The 12,814-nt window shown below is 36.5% G+C and overlaps 1 protein-coding gene across 1 annotated transcript in view; it reads right to left on the minus strand.

The window, feature by feature from the left end:
- Nucleotides 1-12,814, minus strand: part of LOC150109383 (uncharacterized) — a 139,943-nt gene that overhangs the window by 122,799 nt on the left and 4,330 nt on the right. Inside the window, exon 2 of the mRNA XM_090402269.1 lies at nucleotides 4,814-4,931. Within this exon, the coding sequence (XP_090258395.1) occupies nucleotides 4,814-4,931 (118 nt within the window). The remainder of the gene's footprint in view (nucleotides 1-4,813; nucleotides 4,932-12,814) is intronic.

Raw genomic sequence — 12,814 nt, forward strand, 5'->3', positions numbered from 1 at the left:
CCATGAAAGGTTTTTGCAAACCTATGGTATGTTCATAATTACATAATGTTGCTAACTCAATGGTCCAAATGAAATAAATTATACTTGCAATTATCAACACTAAATTTTATTATATTCAATCAAATAACCCAAAGAGGAATGATTTTTAGTTCAATCTGTTTATTAAAAAAAAAAAGGCATATATACAGGCAACCCTGTATAAATGGTACTTCTACAACACAGTAATAGACTTGTGGTGAACGTAAACGTCATATAACAATGGAATTTGACCTTTCCTGTATGTGTGTGTGAGGGGTAGGGGGAAGGGACCCCTGCTGTTAGGTTGGATATAATTTTTCAACATTTTCATTATTTTTTTGAGAGTCTCTCGGCATTTATCTTGTTTGGAAATCTCTGTATTAGAATCTATGCTACTGAACTTGTGCATGTTTGAGACCATTTAAAACTTACTTCAAAGCATGCAGTTCACAACTCTTAAGGTTTTTATAAGGCTATTTTGGTTTTTATTTGAACATTTATAAATTTTTCCAGGTATGTATTACTGAACATTGTTCTTAAGAATTGTATTGGAATAATTTCATCGTTGTGAATTAAATTCTATCCCTAAATTATGCTCAATAAAAGTTTAAAAGCCTTTTACTTGGCTGCTCAAAAGAAACTATTTGTGCAGAATCAAAAGATACAAATTTTGAGTCATCTCAAAAAAGTATATGTTGCAAAAAGTATCCTTTCTGTATTGTTTTTGTCCCGCATAACATGGTTTCACACTACATAAGACTTTATAAGATCCTAACTACTGTATTATACGAGGGTTACCTCTGTTTGTGTGTGTAAATAGAGGGTGGTTCATAATGAGTCACAGCGACTGGTTCAAAAATGAAATTGTGTACAGCAGCATACAAGTATGACTAAATGCACATTGCAGTAGTGAACTCATATACAATACAGCTTAAAAATGTTCAGACTTGGTTTTGTTGTTTTATCAAGAACTTGACTGATGTCATTTACATATAAATTTACAAATTTACTAACTCCTACAGTTGAATCAATCTGGCATCAGGAGATTGAAAAAAATTACTTATTGGGATGAGATCTGATATAGAGTCAGGGAAACTAGATCATCATGGGAGGAATGCTGAGAATGTGTGAAAGTTCAGTGATAGTATGCAAACATGACAAAGATATGAATGGCACTGAACATGGTTAAGCATCTAGCGAAGGAGTGGAAATGTATGCTTTAGATTTGGACCTTTTGAGCACGTCTGGGGAGAGAAAGTTGTATAACAAGGCTAAGCAAATTGCATATCTAACTATAATCCAGTTAGGGGAGAAACATATGAAAGTCATAATGGTAATAATATCCCATGTAGCAGTAAGTTCGAGGCTATCTGGTGTGAAGTGGAAGCTAATAAGATGAAATATATGGTAGGATGTTGCTACAGACCTGATGGTCCAGTTAGGGGATGGTGAAATGCAGTGCCAAATTACTCAAGCAGCATGTGAAAGAAGGAACTCAAGATCAAAGAGTGTTAGATTATTGTTTATAGCATCAGAAGGAGACTCAGTTAAGAATAAGCATATTTTACCATCAGTTCATGACAGTGATCATGCCATACTTTCCTGGGAAGTATCTAATTATATTGATGTTCCAATAAGGACAGGTTATATGCTGAACTACAAAGATGGAAATTATGACCAACTTAGGAGAATACTATCTTTGATCCCATGATTAGTTACTGAATGGTTGTTCAGTGCCAAAGAAGACAAAGTGGGTTCCATCAGCAGCAAAGGTCATGGCATCGGTGTTTTGGGATGCTAAAAGGCATTTTGTTTATTAATTATCTTGAAAAGGGTAAAACAATAACTGGGGAATATTATTCCGATCTTTTAACCAGACTAGATGAAAAACTTCCTGAGAAAAGACCTGGTTTGCAAAAGAAAAAAATCATCTTTCATCAGGACAATGCACTTGCCCACAAAGCTGGTGTTTTGGCAATGGGAAAATTAAGGGATCTGCACTAACTGTCTTCCTCTGTCTCCTTTAATTCTAACTGTTGACTTACAACTCAAATATCAACTACATATTGTGGAACATCTACCCTATTCCCCAGATTTGGCTCCCTCTGACTTCTATCTCTTCCCAAAACTAAAACACTTCCTCGCTGGTCAGTGTTTTTTTCAAATAAAGAGGTGACTGCAGCTGTAGAGGGATATTTTTCAGATCCTACTGAGATCCACTACAGGGACAGGATAATGGCGCTGGAGTAAAATAAATGTATTAGTCTTAAGGGAGATTATGTTGAAAAATAATAATAATTTTGAAATTATAAATTTGTTTTTTCATTGTTAGGCCAAGAACTTTTCAGACCAACCTCGTATATATATGGGAAAACTTTAGAAAGAACATAGAAAATAAATATCAGAAAAGCAGCAAAATGTCCTGGAGGCTATCAAAAAAGCTACAAATAGAAGAGAATTGGAAATGATAAAAGGTAGCAAGAAAACTGGGGCTAAAGAATTCTGGACATTTAGGGTAATTACTTGTAGATGATATTGTCCTGATAGCAGATAATCTTGAAGAGCTGGAAGAAAGGCTAAATCAGCTGAATGAAGCCTCCAAAGAAATTGCATTAAAAATAAATAGAGAAAAAACAAAAATAATGATGAATAAATACATAAACCATAGAACTATTTGAAAACCATGAAAAAGTTACTTCATATGTATATTTGGGCCAATTGTTATCCTTTGAGGAGTGCCAAAGAAAAGAGATTAAACGAAGAATTCACCTTGGATGGATGGCTTATGGGAAAATGAGAGACATATTCAGAAGTGACATCCCTATGCGTCTAAAAAGGAAAGCTTTCGACCAGTGCATACTTCCTGTCCTAACATATGGAGGAGAAACATGGACTTTAACAGAAGCCCTAAACAAAAAGCTGAGAACAACACAATCACATGGAAAGAAGTATGCTAAAAATAACATTAAGAGATAGGAAGACAAATATCTGGATAAGATCTCAAACAGGTGTCATGGATATTGTAAAATACATTAAACAGGCTAAGTGGAGATGGGCTGGTCATATTGCCAGATGCAGTGACGGGAGATGGACTAGAAAAACAACAGAGTGTAGACCAATGGATGGAGCAGGACAAAGAGGAAGACCGAGAAGAAGGTGGAGAGATGAACTGGAATAAATTGCAGGAGTGAGATGGATGAGAGAGGCAGAAAACCGAGTGATCTGGAAAATCATGGGGGAGACCTTCGTCCAGCAGTGGACAGAACCAGAAGGTTGAAGAAGAAGAAGGGTGATTACTTTGAAAGAGTGCTAAATGAAACAAGAGGTGCCAGAATAGCAACAGAGAATATTGAACAAAATGCAATCAAGAGTATGAATTATTATTATGTGACACCTCCAGAGTGTCCAGAGACTCATTGAGGGAGAGTGTGCCAACAGCATTGAATGATTGAAACCCTTCCAACTACTAACCGCACTCAAACTTGCTTAACTTTTTGCGTGAGCCATTAATAGCAGCGCCACTACCAATCGACCAACCTTTGCTGGCACCAACAAAATGTGAGCAACAAAACAGGAATGCATCAACAAAAACATGAAATTGGCAAGATAATAGAGGAGCCGACATTCAACCAAAAAGTTCTAATATTGGAGTGTAAAAATGTTACAGCGGCAGCACTGCATAACTCCGAAGGCATGATTGGAAGGTTGAATTCCAGATGATTTGAGTAGTACCTATCTATAAAAAGGGAAATTTTTAAGAAAAAGTGAAAATTGCAAATGAATTTCTATTGTGGGTGCAATACCCACAATAGAAATTCCTTCTCTTGATGTCTACTCAATGCCTAATTTTGAACACTTTTCATCTGGCAATCTACTAAAATGGCTAGCCCATCTCAATTTACATGCTTTACAACATTTCCATGTATCATACTCCCTCCCTCCAGCTCTCTAATTCTAGAATTTTTTATTCTATCCTTTTTTGTTATGTGGAGCATTCTTCTCTCCAAGGCCCTTTGGGTTATATGCAACCTGCCTTCCTGTTTTTTTTCATTCGTTGCCCATGTCTCACTTCCATAGATAAACACTGGAATAACGTGCTGGCCTGGTTGGCACCCACTCTCCAGCCAAGAGGCCGTGGATTCGAATCATGCCAGGAGCATGGATATTTACAATTGTCCTACTAACCATTTACCATATATACTGCTGTAACCTATGTCCTGGAGCAGTATGACCTGTGATACCTTTGCACCTTAAAAATCAAAAATAACTAACTGGAATAATGCATATATAAAGAGCTTCCTTTTTAGGCATAGAGGTAAATCTCCTAGCAGATAGTCTTTATACAACCAAATGCTGTTTCCTTTTATGATGATTCTTGTACTACTTATTTCTAATCTCAATAACTATTAAATTATTTCAGGAATTTATAACGTATACTGGAATATTAATTAAAAGAAACTTGAATAAATACTTCCTATATTTCAGCAATGTCACATTGCCATCTTCATGGATCATAAAACTATGACATGTGCAGCAGGCACTATAAAGAGCAAATGAAGCAGAAGAGAGAAAACTAAAGTTGTTCCTAGAATCCTAAAAGGTGCCCCCCCCCACCTAGCAGGCTATATTGGGTTGCCTTGGCCTATCTACAAGAAAAATTCTAATGTCAATGGTTCTACAGCCATTCATCTATTTGAAAGACTAATAGATAAATGGCTGTAGCACCATAGTTTTATTTCCAAGTATAAAGAAATCAACACATTACTTACTATAACTTATTTTAAACAAAACTTACTTCTGTGAAGCCATTATACTGTTCACAGAATGGACAATCCCAACAATTTTTATTACCAAATGGAACAACTGTATCTTGGTTACAAAACCAGCAATTCACTTTTATTGGAAGTTTCGGTCTAAAAGTAAAATAAAAAAAATATGAATTCTGATATCACACTTCACATATAATTTTAGAATACTAAACTAATTAAAAGCAAACAATCTATATTTCCATGTTAAAACATGGAAATATAGATGGCAGATCATTTTCAAATACATATTAAAAAAGAATGCTATAGCTCAGGTGTCTGTGTCTCTCACTAGATAATGTCAATGAAATGATAAGCATTTCTCAAATCAAAACTGCCAACAGAGAATTTAAAGGCAGACATATCACTTCGCAATCAAAATATTTTATTTTATTTTTTTTATCTGAGGGATAAAATGAGAGTTAAAAGTTAAATACACATGTACAACAAAAATTAGTTCAAATTTCATCTGACCTGGTTGACCAACTAATTAGTGTATCCACTCTTGAAAAAAAAAAACAAAAAAACTGCAGGTTTGAATTCCACCTTGGACACTGTCGGTGATGTCTTTCATTCATACATACAATATATGCACTCTCCCAAGATGGACTGGGTTACCATGGAAGTAGCTCATCCTTCCTCCACTGTGGGAGAGAGAGGGGGAATTCCTCAGCAATGTATGTATGAGAGAGAGAGATCAGAGGCAACTTGTACTCACAGATGTTTGTGCAAGTCTTTAGGTAACAGATTGGAAACTTTCACCAGCCACTTCAGGCTATCAGGTCATCCCAAAAGCAATGTTGCTTTTAGCATTAAGTAATGAAAGGATATAAAAGATAAATCATTTCCTAATTTAATCAAGTATATAATCTTCATTTGAAACAATAATGCTCTTCCAACATTGCGAAAGCTTCATAATGCCATTTCTATAGAATTCGGGCAGTTTGGAGGCAAAGAATTCATACAGGCTCAGTACCTCTAATGCATTGTATTGTTTTTCATTGATGAAATGTTGCAAACTTCAAAATAAGTGGTAATCTGAAGGTGAAGATCAGAAGAATATGGAGGATGCAGAAGCTTTTTCCAGTCAAGTTCCTCAATTTCGGTGCAGGTGATTCTTGCACTATGAGGGGGCATGGGTCATCATGGTGAAAAACGACACCCTTTCAATTGACCAGAGAGCAGTTCTTTTCTTTCAGTTTTTCATTCAATTGATCGAGTTGTTCACAGTATATTTCATCCAGCTGTGAATGTTTGGTTCAAAGTGTATAATATCCCACTAAACGCTTAACAAAACCTTCTCAGGATGAAGGTCTTGTTTTGGCTGAGGTTTAGCCTGTTCCCCTGAATGAACCCAATGCCTTTGGCATTCTTGTAAAGTATCCACTTTTTCATCACTGGTGCCTATACAACTCAAAAATAGAGATCGAACCTCTTGAGAATGAAGAGAAGTGCAGATGTCAATGTGCTCTCTTTAAATGATGTTCGTCAGTTTGTGAGGAACCCACTTTCTGAGCTAAGATGCTATTCCAAGTTCTTGCAAATGGCAATGGATGGTCGACGACAATGAATTAAAACCTTTTGCTAAATCTTCAACAGCTGCACTGCATTTCTTGCAACAGCGGCTTCCAGCATATCATTATCGAGAGAGACAAGGCACCCAGAGGCGAGCAGAGTCTTTCAACCTAAAATCCCCTTATTGAAATTTTTGGAGCCATCGCTGGCACTTTCAGACATTCAAAACATTGCCATACACTTCTTGCACATTTTTTACAGTGTTAGCAGAACTGGTGCCTTTTTTGAACTCATAAAGCATGATGTGCCACTAATATGATCTTCAGTGACCTCCACTGTAATAAAGGATTATTTAAACAATAACTTACGTAGGATGTTTTTTGCAAGGTGGAATTCCTTAGAATGAGGCCGCCTCAGCTTAGCGGTACTTATAAAGCTTTAAAATATCAGGGTAGTGGTCTCATGTGAGATAACATTCATCTACTACCTAAAGGTAGTAGATGAATACCTATGATAACATTCATCTACTACCTAAAGGTAGTAGATGAATGTTATCTCACATCATGAATTCAAATCAACAGCTAATAGTTATAGAACTGAGAAGCTATCCACTCTTTGAACTGTTTTTGACATTAAAATGATACCATCAAAACAAATTATACTTAACAAGCCCTTTAATCTCATTGAGTATAATAACGTGGAAGATCTTATATGGAATCAATAACAGGCTGATTCTTTAAAAATTCTCACACGAAGCGTATTCTTTCTTAAGAATGGTCACTATTATACTTCTGGTGAAGTCCTTGGGCATAAATTTTGGTTGAAAACAACCAAAATTACAGGGCAAGCCACTACTCTCTCTCCCTCACTTTCTTCTAGCTTTAGCAATAATTTTATCTTACACTCCACTCAACTCTCTCTTTCCTACAAAACTAGCTTCATATAGTCTTCTATGATTATTCTTTGTAGCTGACTTCACTTACATGCTATCTTTAAGCCAAATGATTTCGTTTAATATTAACCAATTTTGAACCTTGCTTTTGCTTTCATGATACAATTTAATGGAATAATTATAGCACAAAGACAAATAATTAAACAATAAGTTTAATCGTTTCAATAAATTGTCTCTATCACAGAGATATCTTCAGGAATCTTATGAGGGTACCTCTATGGGTGTGTTGGCTAGCCTAGCCTTAGATGTTGTCTTTTTTAGATATTCTAATCACACGTTTGTCCAATGGCATTCTTTCCTTTGCAGTTTACAGAAAAAAGTGTGCACGCACGCATGCACACACAGACAGGTAGGTAGATACATAAACTTTCCCATCAATCCCCCTTCTAAACAATTTGTCATGAAAATCCTCATCAACAATTTTCCTCCAAATCAATCTGTTATCTGTCAAGACTTCAACATCGTCAGATCTTATATTTCTATCGTGTAAGGCAGTGATTCTTAACCGGTGGGCCGCAGCCCCCTGGGAGGGTGGGGGGACCTGCAGAAAATTTATAAATGTTTCTAGTTTTAAAAATTTTGAAATCTCTTAAAATAATTATTTTTTGCTCCTTATTTTACTTTGTTTCAAACTTGTATCATTTCGTATTAGTAACCTGAATTATGCAGTAGTTTCTTTTGTGGTGTGCCACAAGTCGATTTTTTGCTGCTGACAACAACGCAAGTCATGACATCTGCCTCCTGAACATGTGATAGAAGTGATTCTCTGAAGTTTGAAACAATACTAGTAGAAATGCATAGAACTTAATGTTAAGTGCTACTTGAGTGCAATTACTTTTCAAAACCTTCAGTGCTGTAATACTGATTTGTTATTTCTTAAAATTTGCTAGTTATAAAATGAGCAAACAAAGAACATTTTTGATTTCCTAAATATAAATACAGTAAAGTTTTTACAGTAATATTTAAGTAAAGTTGATTTCTGTTTTCTGATTTTTTTTTTTTTCCATTAATATCAGTAAGTAAAATCACAATTTTTTTAAGTTTAATTATTATTATGTTACTACAAACTAGGGGGGGAGCCTACGGAAATATTTTAGGATACTTATGGGGCTGTGACTATTAAAAGGTTAAGATTCACTGGTCCAAGGCACTTTTTATTGTATCAATCCACCTATATCTTGGTCTTCCTCTGGTTCTTTTTCCTGCCAACCTGGCAGAGAACACTTGTTTTGCTAATCTTTCATGAAAAGTGACCATACTACCTGAGATTAGCCCTGCTAACCATCCCTGGATGATAACAATGTCAAGTTCTTTCCTCATATCCTCGATTTAATATGATATTGCCATTGATGCCAACACTGTTCACACCCCTAATCTTTCTCAGGACGTCTTTGGTGAAGTGTTTTATTTCTAACCCAGCTCTCAGATTCATAAGTTAAAATTAGTTTAACACAGTCTTGTATACAGCTAATTTAGTGTTTTCACTAATTTCTTTATTCCATATATTCAGTTCACTTCCTACCACACCAGCTTTGTTGATTCTGTTGGATATTTCCATATTTAATTTAACATTTCACTAAAAATTTTGCTTAAGTTGTGAAATGTTTTACTTGTTCTATAGGTTTTCCATTCACGATGTAGTTGATATTTTCAATGTTTCTGTCTATTTTCATTGTGTTTGTCTTGTTGTTGTTGCTAATTTTCATATCAAATTTATTACAACAGTTATTCATAAAGTAAAGAGATAAAATTAACATCACCAATTTTGATATCTGATTTAATACTGCTTTCCTCCATATAGATAATGAATAACAGATGGCATAATGTATATATCCTTCTATATATGTATGTATATATCCTTGTCTGACATCAGATTTAACATAAAACCAACTTCCTGTACCTAGTTCAATTCTAACTGCTGACTTACAACTCAAATAAAGACTAAGTATTGCTTGATATAATGCCCCAGTGATACCATATAACTAGCAATTTGAATAGCTTTTGCTCATGGCATCTTGTCACATGATTTTGCAGGTCTACAAAACTTAAATACAGATCTTTGTCATATTCCCCAACTTCTCAACTATTTGGGTAAAGTGAAAATCTGATGCTGACAGCCTCTATTTGACCTGAATCCAGCTTGTTCTTCACCGAGCTTCCCTTCCACAATCCTTCTCAATGATTTCTCAAGTATACTTGCATAAATCTAACCAGAACATTCAGTAGGGAAATACCTCTGCAATTCTCACATTGTTTTATTTTCTTTTTTATAAGAGTATTAGGAGAGCTCCACTCTAATCATCTGGAATTCATCCCTCTGTTCAGGCCTTCTGAACTATGCAATGCAGCCACTGCAACTTTTATACTTTCATTCTTGAGCATTTCTGGTTGAATATCATCTACTGCTGCCTTTCCACATTTCAGTCTTTTGATGGGTTTTTTCTGCTTCAAGTATGGATACATATTCCCGATTGTATTATTATTATTCAGGCCTCCATGGAGTCAAAAGCCTCATCGTGGGAGGTCCTTCCTAAGAAACACAGTCTATCAAGACTCATCGAGGGGAGGTCCACCCCTAAGAAACACAAAGTCTATCATACTACTCCTTAAACTCACTGACCGTTCTCGCTCTCACCACTCCATCAGGCAATGCATTCCATGGTAAAACCAACCTTCATGCAAAGAAACCACTCCTCACAGTTTCCCTTAGTAACCTCCAGGGATGGCCTCTCGTCATCACTCCTTCCCACTTTTCGACCAAGCGAAAGAACTCCCCAGTGTCAGCCCTGTAACCACCTCTCAACAGTTTAAAAGTCTCAATCATATTACCTCTCCTTCTTCTATCCACCACACTCTGTAGTCCACCTTCCCTCAGCCGATCCTCATAACTATCATTGTACAGTCCTGAAACCATCTTTGTTATCCACCTTTGTACCCTTTCCACAGTTAATTTATCCCCTTCAAATCCTGGGGACCCAAATCTGAGAACAATAGTCCAAGTATGGTCTGATCAGGGTCTTATACAACGGAATGATAACTGTTTTATCTCTGCAGGTCAGTGTCCTTCTCATTATTGCAGCAATCCTCTGTGTTACCTTCACCACCTTTGCAATATGTCCCCTACATTTCAGCATTCTATCAATCATCAATCCTAGATCTCGTGTCTTCTACTTCTCCCAGTATAACTCCTCCCATAGAGTATGCAGTGTCCCATCGATGTTTCCCAAACCTCAAGACCTTACATTTTGCTAATCTTTCATGTTTTAAACATGAAACCTAATTACTATTACTAATAATCCTTCCCAGCTATGCATCATCTCCAAACAACTGAACATCCTCCTGCAATCCACTGACAATGTCATTGATATAAAGGTTAAACAATATAGGTCCCAGCACTGAGCCCTGTGGGACCCCACTTGTATCCCTCTGCTTCCTTGAAACTGCCCGACCATACACAACTCTCTGATACCTATCGGACAGCCAATCCTGAATCCAGTTGACCAATCTGACATCCAGACCCAAGTGCTGCAACTTAAATATCAGCTTATCATGTGGCACCCTGTCAAATGCCTTCGCTAAGTCTAAGAAAATGGCAGTATATGCCTTTTCCCTCATCTAATGCTCTTTTAACTTTATCATAAAAGGCTAGCATATTGCTAAAACAAGAGCACCCCTTCACAAATCCATGTCGACTCTCACAGATAACATTACCCTCATCTGCCCAATGCTGTATACGGTCCTTCACTACTTTCTCCAAGATCTTACTAACTACTGATGACACACAAACTGGTCTATAATTAGACACTTCCAGTCTGCTACCGCCCTTATGCAATGGCACTATCTTACCTTCCTTCCATTCAATGGGCACCTTTCCAGTAGCCAGACTTTCATTAAAAAGCCAAGTCAAAGGCACTGTCAGCTCCATAGCACATTCTCTCAAAACTCGTGGTGAAATACCATCCAGTATCACAGTTTTACTGACATCCAGAGTACTCAGTATTTGAAACACACTCTCCTCCTGTACCTCTAAACCTTGAACCTGCCCTATCCCTCTAGCATTAAAACTGACTCCTGCAGGATGAAATACTCCAATAAAGTGGTCATTGAACAAGTCTACTATGTCCTCTGCATCAGTCATTCTATTCCTATTTTTATCCCACAATATCATTCATCCACAGTCATTTCTCCTCCTACTGGCCACATATCTAAAAAATTCCCTAGGATTTTCTTTGGATCTTAAGGCTAATCTCTCATATTCCAGTTTCATCTTCCTTACCATACTAGTCACTCTTCTGGCCTGTGTCTTATACTCTTCATGCATCTTCTCTTCTCCTGTCTCTTTATATCTCTTCCACAGCCTCTTTTTCGCATGCAAGTCCTGTTTATTATTGTTTGTCATCTACTTTACTCCAAATTGTGTCCTCTTGTTCACTCGTGGTATACAACTTACCATTGCTGCTAACAAATATTCTTTCATAATTTCCCACGCACTAATGATATCCCGGCCTTCCAATTCTTCCCTCCACGAAACTTCCCCAAGTTGACGTCTTAGACTATTATAATCACCTGCCTTATAATTCCACATACGTTCCTGTCTCTTTGAGACTCCTGCATGTCTATTCATTTTCCAAGTCAAAACCATATGGTCACTCTCTCCAACTGATGGGAGAGATGTCATCTCAGTTATTATCAACTCTTCTGCTGCTATAACCAAATCCATAACTCTTGTATGCTTGTGTTTTTTACCACTGTGCTGTCACTGTTTATTTAATTTAGCAATTTTTCAAAGTAATTACTCCATACATCAAGGATATCTTTTCCTCCAGTTTTCACGTCACCTTCATGATCTCTAATTCCTTTTACAGCACTTTTTCCTCCATTTCTGAGTTTATTTCAACAGCCTCCAGAATAATTTGCCACCTTCCTGATATTTATTTTCTTATTTATTCTTACTAAAGTTTTCCCATGACTTTTGTTTAATCAGTTTTACACAGTGTTTAGCTTTCTTAGATCTGTTTCTGTATTCTCTAAAAGCACAAGCTGACTTATTTGTCAGGAATTTTAAATATGACTTCTTTTTCTTCACTGCCTCTTTAACCACCCAACCAACCATGAAGTCTATAGACGTCAAAGTTACCATGGATGCGAAGTGCATACTAAAATTGTAAAATGACTGATATTACATTGAAATATATGATGGATACAAAGTGTTTGCGGAGTGATGTATTTTATCCATGTGGCCGGTTGGGTGGTTAACTTTATGTGTCCACCATGGAGTTCTGATTTTTCTATCCTTGCACACAATGCCACTACATGTCTCTCTGGCTAAAATCAATTGGTGTTTTTTCAGGGCTTGCCACAGAATCTCAAAGGTTGCTGTTCTCAAACTCTTTCATTTTTCCTTGAATAATGTTTGTATACAGGGCCGTCACCAGATTAGGCAGTGTCCTGAGGCAAACAATTAAATATTGCCCCTGATGGATTATAAGACATAAATATAAGAAAAATCTCCAATTGCTATTTT

Source organism: Typopeltis vanoorti, chromosome 2, assembly GCF_054136105.1.
Source record: "Typopeltis vanoorti isolate ZY-2024b chromosome 2, IOZ_Tvanoo_1.0, whole genome shotgun sequence".
NCBI classification, from domain to species: Eukaryota; Metazoa; Arthropoda; class Arachnida; order Uropygi; family Thelyphonidae; genus Typopeltis; species Typopeltis vanoorti.